This window comes from Pholis gunnellus (genome assembly GCF_910591455.1).
Source record: "Pholis gunnellus genome assembly, chromosome: 20".
NCBI classification, from domain to species: domain Eukaryota; kingdom Metazoa; phylum Chordata; class Actinopteri; order Perciformes; family Pholidae; genus Pholis; species Pholis gunnellus.
The window spans coordinates 17,306,714-17,329,991 of record NC_136547.1 but is presented as its reverse complement, the minus strand read 5'-3'; the positions used below and the strand labels follow the sequence as shown (position 1 = coordinate 17,329,991).

The window sequence follows — 23,278 nt, the reverse complement described above, 5'->3', positions numbered from 1 at the left end:
GCCTTTCAGGGCTCGATGACAAATAGTTTATCATCTGGGAGTGATATACCGGCCCGAGATCCACTGTGCACCGCTTGCGATTTCTAAATGTTGGTTTATGTATATAGGTCAGCGAGTGCTGTCCGTGGCTCTGGGCTAAAACGAGTCCCACTAGCAATCATTATCAGGGCCTGTTTGTTTTCACAGTGGTCTCTGTGGTCTGGGACGGACTGTGCTTCACATCCAAACATCCTAGCATCCAGTCTACTCTCCCTGACCCGTGTAACCCCCTGGTTTGTCTCTGCCTCATTCCTCCGCTTCTAACAAGCAGACATTAATAAATCATGCTTTGCTCATTACCCAGGCCCTGTTATCAGCCCGCGTCTGTGAAATTGATCTAATCTCTGCACTTCTTCACTGGAGACCCCATGCTTCTGTCCTTCACGTCTTCCAAGGCATCACTGTCAGCATCTCTTTTTTTCTCTCCCGACCTTCTCCTTTTCACTCTTCTCTCTCTCTCTCTTCCGTTTAGCTTTCCGTCTTTCCTCTTTCCATTCCTCCCAATCGCTTTCATTGGTTTTTTTTCCTCGTCACATCCCGTCACAGAAGGGTGACCCGAGGTCCCAAAATGTGTCAGTTGTCCCAAATCCCAAAGTGCTCATCTGGTCACCCCAATGTCCCAGCTTACCCCTTTTGGACTCAAGTCGCATATATTCAGAATCATTCAATTTGTGCCAAAATTCATTCGGTTTGTGTTGACCCCAAAGCTATTGAACTGAAAATGATGAAAGTACGTTTCCAGCCCCTTAAAACTGGCCAATTCAAACAAACATGAATTCCCAACAACAGCAAAATGTCCAGCTTGCCCAGAATGCTGATTAAAGTCGTACATCATACGTCTTACCCTCTTCATATTCCAGCACGCTCAGGTTCTGAGATTGTTGGAGCACCCATGAGTGTTCCCAATTAGCCCCGCCACACATTTCATTCCCAGGGGCTCTTCTTCTACATTACACTTAATGAGGTCTTTTTTTTAAGAGAAACATTCCAAGGCCAAGTCTTCCTATTAGACCTTTTTTCAGTGAGCCATTTTTCCATTGGTCCGGATTGGAAATGATTCAGGCTGGCCATTTGAACACAGATGTTAAAGACCTGCCTGGGCTAATATACGCAGACACAGGCCACGCTGACATCCTGCTGCACTTTCCTCATCCAGCACTGCCAGATATGGCCTTTTACCCGGCAGAGAGACATTTTGCTCCTGCGTTATTAAATGGGAATAGGCTGAAGCTGAAGGGATTTGATTTTGTCTCTATTTGTGGACCCAAACGAAATCTGGGACTTACTGTATAAGCCCCTTGAGCGAGTAGACAGGAACAAAAGTATTCCGTCTCTGAATGTGACTTGTCTTTTTTGTTCGTCTCCATCCATCCAAATCCTTTGAGTAGCCAAGAGAGAGAGAGAGAGAGGGGGAGAGGGGGAGAATAGCATGGTCGAACTTCATTTATTGCTCCCATCTGTTTATGTCTTTTTACTTCTGGAAGTGAATTTTGAGGAACGCGAATGTCCCAGCGCTGTGGCTGGCAGATGTTCCTTCCCTGCTCTTTGCTCCGAGTCATTAAGTGTGGCGCAGTGCTGCATATGAGGCTGGCAGACGAGGCTTCGACTGTGTGGTTTTAGCATGCTGGAGCTCTGTGGAGATTGTTGGTGGCAGATCACCCTGGCTTTGATTTTCTAAAATATGTGCACGCTTCTGTGTCTGCCTGCTCACTCTCATATGAAGGACTTACATACCTCGGCACTCTACTCGAGACCCGCCATCCCATCTCACGTCAACACCAAAGCCCTCGTCTCTCTTCGTTTTTTTCTGGAAACCCTGTTCCGCCCGGCGCCCCGTACCCCTGCGTTAGCGCCGTCTGCATGCAACGCCATTACTCCTCATTAACGTCAGCTCAGCCTGTCAGAGACGGTGTTAACGCTTGTTCAACTCAAGCTCGCTGCTCCATACGCAGAGGAGTTAGCAGTGCTTTCAAAGCCTTTCAGTTTCTCACTCTACGCTCACTCTTTTCCTCCGTTATGGATGAAGGGATGGTACGGTGGGGTTAAGTTAGCCTCCGCAGAGGTCAGAGGGGGACGATTTGTTATCTCTGGTGGCTGAAAGATTCCTTGTGTTTCTCAGAGCTAACAAAAGCTGACCTCACAACTGGGCCCATAGTGAAGTTAGGCAGCTTTACATCATCACAAGCCAGTTTGAAGGCAATTCTTACCACAGAAACAGAAACCAGGGTGACATGTAGAGGACTGTGTGTGCATGTGTTTTCCCTTTCCTGGCAGGGATGGTTCATGGATGTGAACAGGCATGATGGTTGGCAGACAGACAAAGGTCTGATGCAAACCAGCATCATCTCTGAATTCATTACACACACACACACACACATACACACATAAATATATATATGCGAATATAGAACAGACATACAACCAGACACTCGCTCACAGGCCTCGCTGACCCCACCGCCTCCGGCTTCCTCCTTGTGAAAATGTAATAGTCCTCCAGTAATGTACCCCACTTCATGATTACTTCATAAAGCCCCGCATATTTTAAAGGCACAATATTTGATATTCAATCTGTATCTCTCTTTCCTCCTGGCCAATTTTGATAATGTGATTGCAGGCCTCGCTCTATTCAACATTCACTTCTATCCAATAAGCCCTTGTCTCCCATCTCAGGAAATTAAGTTGTCATCCTGTGTCTCTTTCATTAATGTGACTATCATTTCATTGCTGTTTATTAAATTCCCAGGTAGCAGGCTATGGCCAGAGGTGATTCTAATAGCGGGGTTATATTTTTAACTCTCTGAGCTTGTCAGTGCGTCGTTATTACAGGCCATGCATTGAAAGGCTTTCCTACAAAAATGATTCACACATATTTATTTCAACAGGCAGTGTATTTCAGCTGGGTCTGCTCCAGTTAATCAGCATTCTTCCTAAACACTGGAAGGCAAAATCTTGCTCCCGTGGAACGTTTTATGCAGCGTTGTCTCACATGGCTCTTCTCTCTTTTACCCCTCCACAGGTGGACCTCGGGTTCTTGCGGTTCGTCTCGGCCATCGGCACCCAGGGCGCCGTTTCCCAGGAGACCCGGAAGATCTACTTCATCAAGACCTACAAAGTGGACGTCAGCTCCAATGGAGAGGACTGGATCACTTTAAAGGAAGGCTCCAAACAAAAGGTAGGAGACTCAATTCATCAACCTGTTTGTGATTAAAAACTGAATTAGCCGACAGAGGTCTAATGGCGTCCTCTTTAAGCTCTAGAGTATGAGTGGAAAAAGTGAAATACTGAAAAGCCCGTAGCTCTACATGAGACTCTTAGAGTAGACTATATATTTATTTATTTTTACTCCTGCCTGACCAGCGATTGTGTCATGAAAGCCACCGCTGCACATGTACTGCACTTGAAAGATCCCGTTTCGGTAAAGCAGCCAGCTGACTTGAATTGTGGTCCTTTCCAAGTTGCCTTTGAGCTCGACAAAAGGGGGAATACCGAGCTATATGTACTTGAGTCTCTGTCTCCCAACGTCCAATTATACACTTCCCTCAGCATGGTAATATACCCACTGTGTGTTTCCAAGCACAGACTGCAGTAGCCATAGGGAGGATTATGTAAGGAATGTAGCCTCTGTTTTATGTCAGGCACCCCTCAACTTGTCGTAAATGAAGCTGGGGATGACAAAAGACTCGACAAACAAGAGTTTAAGTTGACAGGGAGGGAAGGAAACGAGGAGAGGCTGTCATGTTTGAGCAGCTGCTGGAGGAGTGTCCGCGAGAGAGGGAAAAGACGCTTGACCGGAGCGCGACAGGCTGCAACTATTGATTGCTGATCGGACCAGGTTTTGTCCATCTGGAGGCAAACACCCTGACCACTGTGGGTGTCCGGAGGGTCAGAGAGGCGTGTGTGTGTGTGTGTGTGTGTGTGTGTGTGACATGTAAATACCACAAGGAATTTTTGAGTGAAAGAGTGCAAGGCCGCAACAAAAAAAGTTGTCAACAGCAACAGAGCATCCAAACAAGGGTGTTTGTGCTGCTGTGTACACAAACCTCTGGGGCCGGTTATTTCATGGTCTCTCCAAAGTACACAGTCCCTTTTTAAAGTGGCAGCTTAAAGGTGCCGCGAACAGGCCCGACCTGTGTTTTTCCGGACTCTAAAGTGCTTTTGTGCGGAGGGGCACCATTTGCTACATGCTGAGTCTGCAGTTTGGAGTCTTAGCGCAGCTCTGGAAAAAGCCACTTTACAGTTGGCGAGCGCAGAGGAGACTCTGCGTGACATTTAAGAGAGTGGATGACTTTGTTGCGGCCCCTTAGTGACGCAGTTGACGGGTATTGCTCCTCAGGGGCTTGGTTCAAGAGGGACTGCACTGACGAATGGATCAGACCAGGTGTTGTTTTAGTTCATCCCAAATTAGCTGAACTAGCTACCTTTCTATCTGCCTGTTCATCCAGCTCCTCTCTGCTGCACTCCTCTCTGCCCCACAGCTACTCGGTCGGGGAGGTCAGGAGGTCATATGGTCACCGGTGTGATTCAATTACCCAGAATGAACTGTGACGGACTGTGGGAGTTGTTTTGCCGGGTGGCCGGCCTCTTCGTATGGCCGCTGGTAAACTGTCAACAAACCCCAGGGGAGAACAGTGGCATCTCTGACCTTTAAACAAGACACTGCAGTAAAACCTCCACTAAATCTGGTACCAGAGGACAGGAATAAGGGCATCTTGAGCCAATCTGGAGTTGTCAGTGTTACACATTCTGCCTCAGGTTTCACAGTCACAGGCCACGGCCTGGTTGTGCTGTTTCATCTGGCACAGAAGGAAGTGCTAGCTGTGTCAGATTACTCACATAAAATGTCTTTTTAAATGTGTCATTTAGATTTCCACATGTGAACATCTTGACTCAGTACCCACTCAGCTGTTTTTACTTGTTCATTTTCAGATTATACTGGCTGCATCTTATTCTCATCAAAACGAGAATCTTTCACTCGCCTCCGCTCTCGTTTCTTGATTCAATGCAGCCAAGGTCTCAGACAAGCTTCCATCCGGCATCTCAAATCGACGTGTCAACAATGTACTTTCCTTTTGCTTCTATCGCAGGTTTTCCAAGGCAACACCAACCCAACAGACGTTGCCAAGACGATGCTGCCCAAACCCACGCTGACACGCTTCATCCGGATCCGTCCCGTTACCTGGGAAACAGGCATCGCGCTGCGCTTCGAGGTGTATGGATGTAAGATATCAGGTTGGTACTGCCGAGATCCCTGCTGATCTGCATACACGCACACTTCTCAGCTCTTATCTTGGCTCACAGCTGCCACCAAAAAACGCTACATTATACTGCTTATATTCTAATCAGATACAGTTTTCAAATGCAATAATCAGATGATGCCACTTCGGACGTCTGCGCATGACCCGCTATCAGCTCCCTACTTGTTGCAACATACTGGGTATTTCCCACTCTGGCCCCGGATGCACAAACATCTTCTGCGAGGTGTGAGATAAAGCTCTGTTTCTGCGAGAGTCCTGCTCTAAGGCTAAAGCTAGCTGCTGCATTATAGAGGAGTGGCACATGAAGGACGATTACCTATTTATGTTACCCCGTGTTTAGATGTACCTCATGCAATATAAATGGAGGCTCCATCTGGAGGGCAGAGCGAGCTGGAGCTGGGCGGGATCTACACGGTCCCACCCCTCCCGCTGAGCCGGTCACAGCCTCCTCTTTAGCCACAGCCTGTCTTTCGCTTACGGAGCTTTGATTTTGGCAAAGCTCCTCTCGTCTTTGCCATTTTGTCGATGCTATTTTAACGAGCGGTGTGTTTGTGCGTGGCTCGCTTTCATATGGTTTTAACCCATCCGTCTGCATCTCTATGGGTTTTTCAATGTTAATTAGTGATTGCCTGTGTGTTTTGTTCTTCTGTACTTGGATAGGGAGTATATCTTACAAGGACAGCCATTTGTTGTCAGTGCTGTTAGTTCAGCATTAAGCCTTGGATTACAGTTACGGCATCGGATTAGTTGTAGCCAGCCAAATGTGCTCATATGTGTTATGTGTGTGTGTGTGTGTGTGTGTGTGGAGTTATGCATCACATATGTGTGGCTCTTCATGTAATAGCAGAGGGCACTGCGGATACAGCAGGGTTACAGCTGGGGCGTGTGTTTCAGGGCGCGCGACCAGACCGCTGCACAAAGCCTAAACACATCACAGGGCCGAAGTTCACCACAGGGCCTCAGTAAGGACGTCAGCACCCCTGGGTGCTGTGAAGTCACTGCCAGCTTCACTGCATGCTAGCAGCACAATCGGAGAGAGAAAGCGAGAGAGCGAGAGAGAGCAAGAGAGAGAATATTGTGAGGCTCTCGAGGGCTGCATAAACCCGGTGACTCACTCTGCTCTACCTCGAAATATGACACCAGAACTCTAACTGAAAAACTTTTGTTGAAAGAAATGTGAACTTTTTTTCTCTACTTTTCCCCAAAAAAGTATACACAGTGCACCAAAATGTGCACTGTGTGCCCAACTTCCACTTACGATGTCAAGACCATATGTCGGGCATCAGGTTAGAGGAGGAGCTGTACCCCAGAATGTTGCAAGATGTTTTTCCCGAGATCGTCATGGTCGTGTGCCCCCGCTGACACTAACAGCTACTCATTAATAAAAAGATCCACCGCCCTGTTGTTTGTAAATACGCCATGGTGTATAAATATCTCTGATGAACCACTGATGCTCCACCCAAACCCAAAATGCGGCACACACCGCCATGTATCACCATGTACACGCTCGCAGTCCACACACACACACACACACACAAGTTTGTTCCTCTGGGTGTGTCATTGCGTGCAAGCCATCATCTACGAAGCTTCAATGTTCGCAGCTGAAGTTGATTAAGAGCTCCAGAAGTCTGAACTCCGATCAGAAACACACACAATCACACACGTAGAACCTTTCTCTCAATCCCCCCCCTCACTTCAAAGACTCTGCTCTACCGGAGGCCGTGATCCCGGCCAAACACGAAAGCAAGAAGGTAGAAAAACCCACGAAAACAGTCAATAGGCTTCCGCACTGCCAGCGTTTGTTCCTTGAGCTGCGATTCTCTAGACTGCAGGACCAGAGATCCGTCTCACGGGTCTGCATAGGAACTGTTTTAGATAAGCAGAGAGAGAGAGAGAAGTCTGAATGAGGCCTTGTTCTCCCAAGTCTTCGCTCGTTTTTTCCCAGATGCAGCCACGCTATTGAGACCTGCAGCGGTACAGTGCGCACTTTGTCTCATACAGACACAGAACATGTAATAATGTCCAGATTTATTCCTTCGTGGGAGCCGGATAGTAAATATGTTATTGCTTACCACAGGTCCCTGACTCAGTGTCTTGGGATTAGGTGTAAGGAAGAGACAGAAAGGAAGATTTACCCCGAATACAAGCTGCTAGGTGTCAGAACTCTAGAGGTAATTTCATCGTGGAGAAGCTTTTGTGTGCTCCAGTGTATTCCCCTGGGCTATTTACACCCACAGGACACAATAAATATGAATTTATAGAGATTGCTAGTAATACTAGCTGTTACATAAATATGAAGAAATAATAAATGTATTTATAGTTTGGACAGGCAAAACAATGAAGAAACAATACGCTTTAAAAGCATACAACAGAGATCTTAGAAATGACACTGTCTCCATAACTAAGAAGTAGTCTGGAAGTACAACAGAGTAATGAATCCTTGAAAACATCATGTCAAAATCAAATGCAAACATTTTTAAGATTTAAAAATAGTCCATTCAGGTATTTTTATGTGGACCACCAGCAATAAGAGGCTGGGTTAAACACAAACATTTACACTGGTGGACAAAAAAATGGTACTCAATATAGTACAATATAATATATAAATGTTGATCAGGTTGTTAAATTGGATCCATCCTGGTTCACAGTGCCAGTAGAAACAACAACAGCTTAGAAAGCACTGCGCTGGATATCCGTGCAGGAGTACGAAGGGGAGAACATGTGGAAAGTTAAGAAATTCAGGTTTAAACATGCAAATGCTTCCGAGCCGCAGCAAACAGGTTGTTATCCTGTTCGGCTTTTGATATGGAGGGATGGCATCGATGAGGAAAAGAAATAAGAAAACAGCTGTCTCCCTTTTGAAACGAATGGGAAACACATCCAAAGAAGCTCGAAAAAACACCCACAGAGAGTCAGGATAGGGTAAGATCAGAGAAGTAGAATAAAGGAGGAGAAGAAAGTCTGAAAATGTGGACAGGAAACAACGAGGTGTTAAAAGACACAGTCCTACAGATGTTGACAGCTGTGGAGCAGAAGGTGCAGCAGCAGATAAAACACAAAGAGAATGTGTTTTTGTGTGTTGGTATATGTGAGTCTACAGAGGGAGGAGGGGGTGGATAAGGGAGATGAAAAGAAATAGCACTCCCAGAACGTGCAGGACGTGGAAGCACCAACCGAGAGCAGGGTTTTAATTGGCTGCCTGGAGACAACCGCTTCAGGCAAAGGAATTAGTATGCATGAGACAGACAGAGAGAAAGAGAGAGAGAATGGATGCAGAGATCACAGCAACATCACAAAGAGTTTGGGGAATTGTCCTACTCGCTTTGACTTTCTCCATCCCTGTTGCACCAAAATGAACCTCAAACTCACCAACTGGACTCGTGGCGTGGTAAAAGATGTTGGACATCAGGGTATACATGAAGTCTTTTGTTGTCCATCGTCCCTGTAGGTTTTCATTGGTTTGAATCAAAATGCTAAGCATCTTTTGTGTCTTGCAGAGTACCCGTGCTCGGGCATGCTGGGCATGGTATCAGGTTTGATCACTGACAACCAGATCACCGCATCCTCCCATACGGACCGGAGCTGGGTACCGGAGAACGCCCGCCTGCTGACCAGCAGGACGGGTTGGACCCTGCTGCCCCAGCCCCAGCCCTTCACCAGCGAATGGCTGCAGGTGGATCTTGGCGAGGACAAGCTGATGAAAGGGTTGATAATCCAGGGAGGGAAGCACCGTGAGAACAAGGTCTTCATGAAGAAGTTCCGCCTCGGCTACAGCAACAATGGCTCCGACTGGAGGATGGTGTTGGACACGAGTGGGAACAAGCCAAAGGTGAGATTAGTGTCCGGTGTATTTGTTCGATTTTTCTTACAAATCTACGCATAACCCTAACCAAACAACCCTTAATGCCTTCTTTATGTTGAGGCAAAAGTTCTTTCAAGGAAAAAAGGGTTTGGAATTGGTTTGATTTAATACAAAAGATAGGTTTTACCTTCAGCAATAGGGAAAATCATTTGAAGACGTGCTACTCAAAAAAGTCCCTCGGACACATCGGAGCATCAATTCCGATTATGACGCATTTAGTCAATTTTCACCAGAGCGTTGCGCCTGGCAGTTGTGAGTCATTTAGGAGTCGTTGCGAGTCAATTTCAGCAGTGCTTTGAATCACATTAGGATAAGCATCTTGAGTCTCTCAGAGCCTTCTCCCGCTTCTATCCTCCTGCTTTGTATTCCGCACGACACCCAGCGTTCAACCCCTTTCAATGGATAGTGAAACCTCTCCAGAGGGGAAGGAGGCGGTGAGGGGAGCCAGGGGAAAACGAGGGAGAAGGGAAAGAACGTGCAACAGAGAGAAGTGACCCAAGATTCATCTGCCAGTGTCATTGCACGCACGGGAGACACACGCCAACACTTTCCTCAATGCATACACAGGCACACATAGAATGTGTATATATATATATATGAGCACGTACGTACACAACCACGCACACCTCCAGGAGCTGGAACAGCCAGTCCCCAATTACAAGCGTTCCTGACAGGGCATAAATCTGATCCAGATGGGCTGATGGTTGATTTATGAAGGGAGTAAGGAGGATCCATACCCCCCCCCCCCCCTCCTGTCCTAGTTAGCCGCCTCTCTCCCCTCGCCAGAGAGGTTCCCAGCATCTAAGGTGCACCAGGCTCCTTCACGTGATCACACCCATTAATCCACTTCCATCATTCCTCCTTTGCCTCCTTTGCTTGCTACTCTTGCATCCCAAATCCTCCTCTTTTCCCTCATGTATTCCTTTGCTCGAGGAGGATCTGAAGGAGCCGAAAGTCGCTTTTGACAGCGCTGTTTGTCGCGCTGTCGAAGCTGTGCTTTAGGTGTCAGCAAGATGAGAGAGAGCTGGTCATCTTCTGATCTTTCTTCTTACTTTTGTACCCGGCACATGCCACCCGTTCAGCCCACTTCTGGTTCTCGTAAGGCAGGGCTGAGTCTGCCTCGGGGTATCTGCGTTTGAGGAGCTGTATGAGTCAAATGCCTGGCAGAGACATTATCAGCAACCCTTTTTTTTCACTCACTCTTTCCTTCTGTCTTTGTCCCTCTTCCCCACCACCCTTTTGTCTCCCTGCCAGATATTTGAAGGGAATAGCAACTACGACACCCCTGAGCTGAGGACGGTGGAGCCCCTGCTGACCCGCTTCATCAGAATTTACCCAGAGAGGGCCACTCCTGCTGGCATGGGCCTGCGACTTGAGCTCCTGGGCTGCGAGATCGAAGGTAAACTGGAACTTCTATTAATATCCAATGCATTTTGTGCACTCTGTCTAAGGTATCACTTGAGTGCAAAATATGCCAAAAAGGCATTGTTATGGCTACCTATGGTGGTGACATTTCTACCTGGTGGTGCCGACCTCTCTACCGGCAGTAATGGTGGCAAAATTACTACCCAGGGTGAAACGTTTTTGCCCATTTTGATGGCGTTTCCAGCTGTGGCGACGCTTTTAACCATGGCAATGAAATGTTCCCTCCTGGTGTTGACGGGTTTTTTTTGGACAGAACATTTATTTACTACCCACAATGCCATCCTTACTGGGCACACCTTGACCCTGTGTGTTTGTTTCCGGACTGCTTTTATATGTGTTAACATCTGACATGTCTGGACCTCACTCAAAGATGAGCCATCTATCATCTTAGCTGATGACACGGCTGCAAGTAGCTTGCGCTTCATGTCTTTGCCACGGTCGGGGTTATTTAAAGATGTGGGTGCTTCCTGTGTTGATCCCACAGCTGTCCAGCTCCGGCTCTTCTTTATCCCTACAAGTGACAGTTGCCTTGTCTCCCGGTTACATCAAAGCTGCCCCCATAGCCAGCCACTTCTGGAGGGGAACAAATGAAAGCCCACCTGGCCCAGTAGGATTATTGCAGCATGGCCCCCATCGCACTCTTCCCAACCCCTTGCATGTCTTTCTTCTTTCAAAAAGGACCGCACACACACACTTTGCTATCTTTAAAATTACCCCTATTTTGTTTTCCCCCCCAGCTCTTTATCTGTCTCTCTCAAAGCTGACGTAGCACACAAACAGCTCAGCGACATAAGAGCGTGTAGCGCACTAGCCCTAAGTGGATTTACATATTGGATTTCAGGGAGGCCCGTTCCGTTGTAAGCCTCATGGACTCCCACCGGGAGCTTTAGTCAGATGATAATGCTTGTTTTCAGTGTTTATGCCAAATACACACACATACATACTCACACAGACATACACACACACACACACACACACACACCGCAATCACTCTGCCAAAAATGTGGTTACTGGCGTGAATACACAATCAGGCACACACACACACACACAGGTGCTCGTACTGGTGTGTACAAGCGTGTGTGTGCGAAGCAGGCCATAGCAGGAGGGCCAAATCCTCATTTCTGTGAGAGGCTCCCCTGACGCAGCGCTGACCCCATCCCTGACCCTCCCCACCCTGAATCTGACAGGGTCTGATCTGCCTCATATTTCATCTAGCACAGGGAGAGAGAGCGAGAGAGAGAGAGAGCATTGGCTCACACGCACACAGATACAGTACACATCCATTTTTCAGGCAGTTTTCCCCTATGCCTCTTTCTCTCTCTCTCTCTCTCTCTCTCTCTCTCTCTCTCCCCACCTCTCCCCTCCTCTCGATCATTACTCCGTCAGTGTAAACACATACAAATGCACGCACACCGCAGGACGGTTGTGCAGCAGTGGAGCGTGGAGTGGATCTAGGGCCATGCCCACATCCAAGCGTGGCGGGGCTATAATGATAGGCCGCTATGACAGCCAGGGGCCCCAATCCCAAGCCCCGTTTCTGCATCTTTAAGGTTTCAGCCGCCCAAGCCCGAAGCAACCGGGCTTTAGCTTCAACTCTATTTATACACCCACACCTTCACAGCATGATAAAAGGAGGGATGCTAATAGCTCAGGCCTAGATTGAAGCCCAGTGGGTAACTGTGGGCAGAACACGCTGAGCTTCTGAATACACATTTGAGTGTTTCTTTCCTTTCCTTTTCATTCCGCTATTTAAACTATGAAGCAGGCTGAAAACCCACTATTTCAGACTACATCTCCACCTCATGCTAACGCTGCTTGCGTCAAATTTTTTTCAGTGTGTGGTTGTCTGATTCCATTTTCCTGCTATTGTCCCTAAGTCGCTTTGGACAAGAGTGCCAAATTAATGTGATGTGAATTCAAATCCTGCAGCATTTTTATCACGGAAGTTACAGACAGTGATCAGACCAAACAACAGACATGTAACGTTCTGCATTAGCTACAGGTCCACATCAGCGCACCTTCTCTGAACAATAAGGAAAAACAAAGAAATGATTGAATCTTTTGAATGTGAACCAAATGCAACTTGAAATCTAATCTATAATGTCTGCCGTCTCCCTTCTCCTCTGTCTTCACAGCTCCTACACTCCCGCCTACCACGCTCGTCCCGAGCACTACTCCGTCGGACGAGTGTGACGACGACCAGGCGAGCTGCCACAGCGGCACAGGTGATGACTACGACGTGACAGGTGCTAACATCGCCCTCATGAGACTGCAACCAAACCCCCAAACCCCCACACCTCTTACCCTTCCGTCTGCCATGGCTCGCACTCAATCTGCTCCACTTTCCTAGCTTCACCGCTCTCTGGTTATGGGTAGATTTGATACCGCGGCTAATCTGCCACCTACTGTGCACACTCGCAGGCACGCATCCCGGTGCGTGCCGGCGTACACACTGCTCTAATTATCTGCACCTGTAGCTCCCACCTCCCCTTTTACCCCCGCCTCCGCAAAGTCACATTAGACGATTGTCACACTTGCTCCGGAGATCGCCAAATGTGCACACCTGCTTCTAAAGCAACCGGCAGCCAGCTCTGCCTCTCTCTCTCTATATCCTTTCATCTCTTTCCCGCTTTGTCCGCCTGCACCCTCTTTTCCACGCACTCCTCTCGGCCTCATTTCCCACTAACCCAGTAACTCTCTGAGCCTGCACTGCTGCCTGCACTCCCCATTAACCAGCAGTCTCCAATGATGAGCATGGCACCGTTTCAGTCACGTGTTTTGGAAGTATTACATTAAGTGCGTCACGGTAGATATACCGAGACAGGGCCCTCATGAGGCTGAAGGGAAAGACAAGGCATGTGTTGGCTAGCAAGATTTAGCTAGCAGGGATACATTAGGTGCATGTGTGCAGTTATTTAAAACAAAATAAACGTAACTCTTGCCATTGCTAGGCTAACAATGCTAATGTGTTGTTTTGTGGCAGGGGTTACCACGATGCCAGAGACCACCACTGCTGAAGTGGATACCATCCCAGGTGAGAAAATTGTTTTATATTTTTCTTTCCCATCAATGATTTCAAGTCTTACTAAGATGACATGCCAGAATGTTGAAAGATAGAGTAGATATCGAACTGCTCTAGGTTTTGAATTTTTTGGGATTAATTTCCATAGATTTATCATGAAGCGTACCTTAGCTAATGAATGCCAGCTCACTGCGGCGTCTCTCCCCACTGCGTGTCTGTTATTAAAGCTGATGATATGGCCCTGAGAGGCTCCTGCTGACAGGGTGAGGGAGGTTGCGTGATGCAGAGCTAGCTGATGATTAGCACTGGTGCTCTGTTGCTGCCTCCTCAGCATAATCACTAATCACCGGTCCGACACAGACACATTAAACACACTCGCACACACACACGCAACACGGCACAAAAACAGGGAAGCACAATGCAAATGACCACAGGAAATTGGGTGTGCTTTGAGGTCACTTGCACAGACGCACACACACACACACACACACACACACACACACACACACACACACACACACAGTGCTGTTTCCTATAGCAGGTTGATGAGGCAGCAGCCAGCTGAGAGGCTGTGCCCCAGTCTGACCTTGGCTAATGGGCCATAGGCTCCACCGAGCCCCCTTCACTCTGTCTGCAGTCTGCCGGGGCACCAGCTATGATAGATGAGAGCCGAGGTGTGTGTGTGTGTATGTGTGTGTGTGTATATATATTTATGAACACAACTACATTTCTGTGGGTAAACACTTATCCGCCTGACTTTTCATTTCAAGAGTCTCGAACCGTGCATGCTAATCAGTTCTGTGTATGCGAGCGTGTGTCCGTGTCTGCTTGGGTGTCTGCGCGCCCTGCGCTCTAATCTCAGAGGATGTAGTTTCCGTTGGCATTCGGCAAGTCTCTCTTCATCAAACTGCCAAGTGAGTCATGTGGCCGCTCATCTTATCCAGAGCTTGTTGGTAGCCTCAGTCAAAGCCTCCCAAGAATGGAAAAAAAAGTCCTTTTAATTGGGAATGGGATGTCTCGACAAAAAAAAAGTGGGTCGGCGTCTGAATTGCTGATCCACATGGGAATTCCATCCTTTGTGTTTAATGGGTAAATAGAGTCGCTGCCTGTAGAAGCTAGTTAAAACCTTCCCATTATTAAAGGGAATATTGGCTCATACATTCTGTCATCCGGAGAGCCGCCTCACCGTTTCTCTAAAGGCATCTCATGCTGGAGTTTAAGGCCGTGGCTAACATCCCAAACATCCCGCTCCCTTGCGTTCAATGGAAGCCCTTCTTTATCCAATTTGCAAAACACTAAAGCCCGAGCTCCCACACAGTTTCTTCAGCGCGGCGAGTGTCCATGGGGGATTGCATTGTTGGAATGGGGCCCCGGCACTGTTACCATAGCTGTCTTCAAACCTCAAGTCTCCGCTCTCATTAAAATCCTGAGCTCTCTGCGGGTTGCTTTGAATGTTGCTTTCTCAACTGGACGCCATGTCCAGACCCCATCTTCCTCTTCCCTTGTCCCTGTTCTCAATGTCCCTCTATAGCTCTTTTATGTACCCTGTTACGTTCATTACAGGAGATCATTAACTGTAGCCAAGAAATACGTTCTACATGAGGTCTATGCTGTCGGCTCGCTGCTTTCTCATGTCAGGGCCATAACTGTCCAAAGTCTGTCTCTCCCTCCCAAGCAAAGGGACTCAAAGTTACATCCCGCAGTTCTATGCTGCCCTCTAGTGCTTGAAGCTGATCAGGATGAGTGAATGAAGCCCCAAAGTGTAGCCTGCAGTCATATCATGACAGGCCCCCAGGTTATTCAGTGTTCGGTTAAAGCCCAAAGCTTTCTGCAACTTCTCGTTTCGTAATAAGGAGGAGGATGAAACTTGATTTCCTGACACGTGATCTTGACCTCTCGTCCACAAATTTGCAGCTTTCCTGTGGTTTGCCTGCGACTTCGGCTGGGCCAATGACCCCTCCTTCTGCAGCTGGACGTCAGAGGACACTGGTTCCAGGTGGCAGATCCAGTCCAGTGGCACCCCTACCCTCAACACTGGACCCAACATGGACCACACAGGTGAGGGCCCTTCAGGGTACCGCTTAGTTGGGCCGAACCTCCTGATGCACTACGTGCATTTCAGCCTGAGAGTTTTTTTTTGTCTGTCGGTGATACAAGTTCTTTTATCCAAAGGTGGATCAGGGAACTTCATCTACACCTTGGCGACCAGTCCCCAAGAGACCGAGGTGGCTCGGCTGGTCAGCCCAGTGATCAGCTCCCCGGACTCAGACCTGTGTGTGTCCTTTTGGTACCACATGTTCGGGCCGCACATCGGCACACTGCACATCAAGCAGCGCAAGCAGACTGTTGAGGGACCGGCTGACATCCTGCTGTGGACGGTCAGCGGCCACCAAGGCAACCGCTGGAGGGAAGGTCGTGTCCTTGTGCCCCGCACCAACAAACCCTATCAGGTAAATCACAAGTGGTCCGTGACTTGTTTGGCCGTTTACCGCCATACAGGTGCTCTTTCCATTCAAGGAAAGGTTGCCTCAAAAATAAAACCTGTGCTTTTTTTCCCCCAAGGTGGTGATCGAAAGTCTGGTGGAGAGAAAGAGCTGGGGGGACATTGCTGTGGATGACATTAAGGTTCTCAATGGACTCAGCATGACGGACTGTAAAGGTGAGGCTTTTAGAGTTCATAGGTACAATGCCTGCATTCAGTTCTTGATCTGAAGTATGACGACACGGTTTTATCTGCTGTTGGATTTCATTCGAATTTTTGTTCGAACAGATCCTGACGTACCCACTGAGCCGATGCTGCCAGAGGATCGCTTCAACGAAATCAGTAAGTCATTTCACACAGAGGGTTTGTTTAGCGGTATCACGTTCTGTGAGAACTATTTGCTCACCTCCAGACCCTCTGGAGTTCATGTGATACCTCCCATCTTCATTCTTTGCTTCTGCTTCTGTCCCTCCAGTTGAGGAGATCACTGAATACCCAGACTTCGTGGAGACCAACCAGATCAGCGGAGCCGGCAACATGCTGAAGACGCTCGACCCCATCCTCATCACCATCATCGCCATGTCGGCCCTGGGGGTCTTCCTCGGCGCCATCTGCGGCGTGGTCTTGTACTGCGCGTGCTCGCACGGAGGCATGTCAGACAGGAACTTATCAGCCCTGGAGAACTATAACTTTGAACTGGTGGACGGTGTCAAGCTAAAGAAGGACAAACTCAATGTACAGAGCTCATACTCAGAGGCGTGAGATGGGACCGGTGTGCATTCGCGTGACTGTATAACGTGCAGAGCTCGCAGAGCGTGCACAAGACTGGCTGTAGGCATATCCTCTCGTATATCCACGAGTAGGCCGGCTCAAAGGACTGCTGACGCCCTCAACTCTCTGGATGAGGGACAGGTTCAGGAACCAATGGGAGGGTCGGACTGATCCACGCTTTTCTCAGGAGCTGCAGTAAAAATAACCTACCAGTAGGGGACACTGTGTACAGATAAAATACAGAAAATAAAATGATGTACAGATGATTTAGATGATATTTTAATTTTCTATTTTGATTTTCATTCATTTTTACAATCGGATGCTGGTGTTGAGACCAATTTATTAATAATGTTTAAAGTATTTATCGTTTTCGGGGAAAGAAATGTTTGTTTGTTTTTATTATCAGTTTATGAAGGCTGTTGTTAGTTTTCAAGTTTTGAAAGAGACGTATCAAAATCCTAAATGAACCATATCCGGCAAAACTGTAGATTTGCCCTAACATACAGGGTGTGCCCATAACCCATGACCCTCAAACATGTACCCTAACCCCTTTGACCTCTATCACTCTAATGTGAGGGTCCCACTCACGGCAATGTATGGTTCTGACAGTGCCTTTAGTACATTTCGGTTCGGCCTCCTCTGTTGATCTGGGTGTTTTTTACTGTACTCGGCCTAAGTTGTGATCACAGGAAAACAGGGGCACATGATCTTATAAATACCTGCAGAACAGGATGACAGTCTATCATAGCGCTTTGTTTTGTTTTTTTGTTGTTCTCTGTCCAAAAACCACACACTGTAAATACGTTTTAATATATTTTATTGCCCTTTTTAAAGAAAGTAAAAGGAAAAAAAAAAGCTGCAGTATCCCTTTTTTCATGGGTTTGTATGTGTGTAAATACAATCTTCTGACTGTTTTGTGGAAGGTGCAGTGTTATGTTTTTCTATTTTAGATTACTTTGCTCAGACAAGTAAGATTTGTGTGGTCTTACGGCGATTTCAATGTGCATTCAAGCCATCTGTCATAGACAACACCCACTTCACGAAAACCACCGAAAGACGAAAAAAAAAAAGAAAAAAAAAAAAACATCTTACATGATGAACTCTTTTTCGACTGACCTCTCATATCTTCATCGTATCTCCGCTGTGAGTTTGACCGGTCACCAGAACATTTTCACATCAAACACGCTCACGTCGATGGGAGAGGAGGTGGTGAAATATACTAAATGTCTGCCAGCTTACCAAAAAAAAATTCAAAAAAAATCAACCATCGCTTTGCTTTAGCTAAGACCTAGACTAGCTCGTCACCTCCGAACGTCACTGTGGATTGTTCACTGAGGAAGTGCTATCCGGACAATGCAGCTTGAATGCACTTTGTCACTGATCCCCCTCCTGATAGGAGCCTATAAGAAGAGGGGTTAAACACACTAACTGAAGAATGGTGCTATCATTACTTTAGCCAGACACGTTTGTCTCACGATGAACCCAGTTTGTAATTGTTCACATGCTGTATTGTAGCTTCAAGGCCTCTCGGACCGCGGAGGTTTTTTTTTTTAACGTGTTCCACGTGTAGCAGCCATAACGTTGTGATGTCATTATAGGACGGGACACTGGTGCAGCGTGGGGGGGGGGGGGGGGGGGGGGGGGGGCGCGGGGGGGTATCGAGTGGCGTCACCTGAATCAGGTCACCTGGCCTCCCCTCCGTGGCATTACCAAAGGACGGTGGCCCCCTTCTGGTTCACTGGGGGTTCTCACTTACAAAATACTATAAGACCACGGTTCCCTTCATCATCACTCACAGAAGAACTGAGTACTGGCTTTGCCCTGTCAGAGCTCCCTGGAGAGAAGGGGGGGGGGGGGGGGGGGGGTGATAGGACGCTTGTAGAGAAAAGCGGTTTTTTTAATATCTCTTTTTAAGCTTCAAACAAGTGCAAATGTCACCTCGACGTGAACTCTTCAGATCTCTATTGAGACTCTTGTTTGCAGATGGATGGATGGATGGATGGATGGATGGGACAATCCCACCGCTAGACACTACAAGGGGAAGGGACTTTGTGCGAACTCCCCGTGAGATTGACAGTATCAGGACACAAGGGCCCGCGGGAACGCAACTCCGTGGTTCCCCCGCGCCACAATAAAACAATCAAAAAAACTCAAATCCTGAGAAGGAGGACGTCTTTTACATCAGTGTGCTCTGTTCGTCGTGCCGTGGTGTTACACATTCTCAGCTTGTTCGTTTCAGATTTGACCTCCCCACTCCGCTCACCTTTACGTCAACGGAGGACTGTAGCTCCAGCGACGTCTGCTGAACTAGAGAAAAAGGATACTGTAGCGTGGACTCGAAACAAACAATGTTGCACTGATAAATATATTTAAGAGGTTTATGTGTTTATAGCGTTCATTTGCAAAAAAAAAAGAAAAAAAAAAAAGAAACAGAAGTCAAAAACACAAAAAAATGTGTTCATTTATTTCATCTTTTTTATATATATATAAATATATAGTTTCAGATTATGTGATATAATTCTGAAATGTAAAAATATTGAGATGTTTTCATTATTGAAAAAGGCATAAAAGATTTTCCAACAGTAATGTCCCTCTCCCTCCATTTACATGGCATATTAACGCTTCGTTTTGTACTGTCATTCAAATTTTGTGCAGATTCCTTTTTTTTTTTTTCTTTTTTTTTTTTTACGAGAACAAGAAAAGAAGACTTTTATTTTCAATACTGCTTCTGTAATTTGCTGTTGTAGGAAAAAAAAATGAATAAACAGCAAAGCCTTAAAAGAATGTTTGTGTCGTGATCCAGGAACTATTTTTCCTTTTCCAGTCAGATCCACATCACAGCCGGTAACCAGCAGCCTCACAAGCAGCTCTTTGACGCAACATCTGTTTCTTGCATCAAAGTAATGTTGAAAGCACTATTTCAGTCAGCGAGACGGTGATGTAAACAAGAGCGATTTGTAGTCTTTGTCTCCCAGCCGTCGCTTTCCAAATACACGAATAAAAGGCATCTTCAGATGAAAAAATTGGCTCATTTACTTGGTTACTTATCAATTACAGTGCAATTAAGTTGTTGTGGTAGATTTATTAGCAGAGAAACAAACTGATTGACTAATTTACTCCAACACCAAGTCGTGAATGGTGATCATTTATTCTCAGATCTCAAGAGCAGATGGAAACAACTCCAGTGTGGTGTCTATAATGTGAGGACTCTCCACCTATTAAGAGCAGTAAACAGCGGTGGCGATCATGGCACAGAGCAAAGGGCGGCCACTGACCACTAATGGGAAGCTGATGCGAGCTACACTCAGGCGCTCAGCTGCTTTTCTCCTCGGTCTATCATTAGCAGGGATTAGGCTTGGTCTTCATTTTCACTGATGTGTTTTTCATCTGAGGAGGTAAGGCCACATCCTGAACTAGTGGTGGGTTATTTTGGCAGCACACCGACAAGACACGACTTTGAATACATCGGGGGATTATGGACGGCAATTAGATACATAGTTTCATTTTAAAATTCAAGCTCTGAACGTGAGGCGAAAGAATATCAGCAATTATTTGTGACGCTTGGTGTCTTTCAACATTAGCACATCTTGGATAAACAGCAGCAATGCTCCCCCCCCCCTTCCCATTATCATAAACAAGCAAATTAGACTGGTAACATCATTCGGCTGCACATTCTCCACACGCAATTAACTGCGAGAGATTTGTAACCCAGCAACCCCGCTACATCCTCTCTTATCTCTTCTGAAACGGCTTGAATCTTGCATAGAAAGACTTAAGACTTAATTAATTAATTAGTCAAGCATGCAAGGCATCATCAATCGTTTATCTTTGTCGCACACTTAACAGAGAATTAAAGCTTAAAGTGCTCTCTGGAGAACAATCAAAGAATTGAAAAACTGAAAATGATATACCCATACAAAGAAACACAGTTATATGCCTTTAAAGGGTTATTTCTGCATTTTTCAACCTGGTCGCCATTTAGCCAAGTTTTTGGTGTGTAAGACACTTTTAGGCAACGCCAAGCTATGCTTTTTCTGAACTCCAACACAACAAACTCTGACAACAGCGGCGCTCCTCTCTCCAACGCTCGCTCACGTTTCCACCATTGTCTTGCTGCAGCAAGTCACAATGACTGAAAGTGAATGGAAGAGGGAAAACGTTTTATTTCTCTGTAGGACAATTTCAAAAAATGATTTCCCCATTAGTCACTTAGATACAAATAACACGGAGAAAATAGGGCCCAGGTGGAAAAATACCGAAGTTACTTTGATTTTGCCTGGTTGATCAGGAATAATGTCGTCATGAATGTGTAATCAGCCACCAATAATCATTAATAAAGGGACATTACTAGGTTGTTAATGAATGGATCCTGATCCAGATGCAGCTCTTTTCCATCAGAACTCCACATGAAGAAGTAAAGAGGATCTGCCACAACCTGGCAACCCAAACGTTCTTCTCATCATGGGCTTATGATCTCTGGAGTATTGACGAACAGATTGCTGATAGATAGAATAATATAGGTCAAAATTAATCACAGTCGGCATTTTTCTGCAAAATGAGTTCATTCTGATACTTGAAGTAAATGTTCCTGATAATGTTTTCTGAATACTTTAACCTGAACTGGGATATTTTGGCATTGTTGTCTTGGTACTTTCACTTAAAGAAGTGGATATTTCTTCCACCACTGAACTCAATCATCCAGCAGCCCCCCTGACTGACACGTAAACTCTGTCTGCAGTTTTTTATTTCACCACTGGATGGCTCAGTGGAGTAATGGTACTACGAATACAAGCGTCTCGTGGATGTGGAATTGAAATGACTGCAGTTTACCACCAGAACGGCTCCAAATAAAACTAACTTAGTATCACATTTCCCACACACAAGGCATATAGTCTTCTAAAGAACAAAAGGTTTTCGTGAAAGTCAGTTCAGCTGGTCTAGTGCATGGTTTACTGTTTTCCTTTCCAACTTATATCATTCATAGAACACATATTAGACTACAAACATGTTATGTAATGCTTGCTTAATGATTACTTTAATAGAACAGAACAATTCCTAATAGTATTAGTAATAATATCAGCCTATTGTTATGTTGTCATTACAGTTGTTTGTTCTGAATGTGATGTTATCGACATGGATTGATGCTGTGAAAGGAAAAGCAAGAAAGTGTGAACAAACTGTTATTGCCCTTTTTTTCAGGGACGTGTCCCTGTTTCCAGGCAGTGACCTAAACCGACCACAGGGAGGCTCCAGAAGTCATGGGAGTACTAACATGTACTGTTAGTACAACAACACAAAACATCCGTCATCCTCAGTTAAGACATATTATACACTTAATTAAAAAGTTTTGGTCTCTTAAAATCATGACGATACAAAAAAAAAAAGGATAAAAAGCCATTTATATCAGTGAAACCCTCCCATGAGTTGTGATGTATAACAATTAATTCCAAAATGCATTAACTATATTAACAACAAAAAATGCAACAGCAGGGGAGAGAATGTATTAAATGTAGAGTTTCTGTCCAGTCAACGCAGACTGAACTTTTCACCCATCTCAAAGGGGGCAGGGAGGGAGATAGAAAAAAGCTGCATTCCCTTGTAAACACTCCCTAGAGACTAAACAGGATTCGAGGATCTTCCGGACGTGATAGTTTGTTTTCTTTTACATTTTTTCCACTACATCCCAAGTGCTGAGGCAGAAATAACTTTCCACTAAGTTTAAAACAAATATATGACTGGCTGGGTTGATTATTTTTACTGGAAACAAACTGAGCTGTGCAGTGGTTGGCTCTGTTTTCTGTGGCATCGAATGCTGTGGAATAGTGGAAAAACGCTCTTATTATTATAAATGTTGTTTATGTGTGGTGAAGATCTTTGTACACGATATGCGGGTGCCTTCTTTCTTTCTTTAACTTAATTAGACTACAGATAACCAAATACACATCAGGAGAAGAAGTGTGATTTATGAGGAAAATAAATTAGTTTAAGAGGCAGATACAATTACATCATTTTACATACAAGGTTTTCATTCCACAGTAGCAAACGTTTCACAAAGAAACTTCGGCCATGACAGCTTAAATTACTCTAAAATCTTTAACGAGCACGTTTTGCAAGGTAGCTGTCATCCACCAATAATTCATTTCAGGGATGACAACGACTTTAATTCAATGATTAACAATGAAGTTGGTAATTCAACCTATGTTTTAGATACACACAGTCTGCAATAAAGTGTTTTACACAGACTTATTCTGAGGGTGGGACTGGATTTTCTTCATGTGTTTTATGCTCACTGCTGATGACACATCAAATCACCACGAGGGAGGGAAAAAAAACAGTCAGAGGGCCTTAAATAATATAACTTTTATATAGCGCATGTTTGTTTTATTGGCTAGATGTCAGCACAGGAGTAAATGCAGTGGCGT

General features: G+C 45.9%; 1 protein-coding gene across 4 annotated transcripts in view; it reads left to right on the top strand.

Moving 5' to 3' along the window:
• nrp1a (neuropilin 1a) overlaps positions 1 to 18,425 on the top strand; it is a 56,661-nt gene extending 38,236 nt beyond the window's left edge. For 3 of the 4 annotated variants that reach the window (XM_079180968.1, XM_079180969.1, XM_079180971.1), the window contains 11 exons: positions 3,056 to 3,211; positions 5,124 to 5,268; positions 8,792 to 9,123; positions 10,411 to 10,555; positions 12,717 to 12,827; positions 13,565 to 13,615; positions 15,518 to 15,661; positions 15,776 to 16,053; positions 16,166 to 16,262; positions 16,374 to 16,427; positions 16,561 to 18,425. In XM_079180968.1, coding sequence (XP_079037094.1) covers positions 3,056 to 3,211; positions 5,124 to 5,268; positions 8,792 to 9,123; positions 10,411 to 10,555; positions 12,717 to 12,827; positions 13,565 to 13,615; positions 15,518 to 15,661; positions 15,776 to 16,053; positions 16,166 to 16,262; positions 16,374 to 16,427; positions 16,561 to 16,847 — 1,800 coding nt within the window. In that variant the 3' untranslated portion in view covers positions 16,848 to 18,425. The remainder of the gene's footprint in view (positions 1 to 3,055; positions 3,212 to 5,123; positions 5,269 to 8,791; positions 9,124 to 10,410; positions 10,556 to 12,716; positions 12,828 to 13,564; positions 13,616 to 15,517; positions 15,662 to 15,775; positions 16,054 to 16,165; positions 16,263 to 16,373; positions 16,428 to 16,560) is intronic. The other variant, XM_079180970.1, reaches the window with a different exon arrangement.
• The last annotated feature ends 4,853 nt before the right edge of the window (positions 18,426 to 23,278 follow it).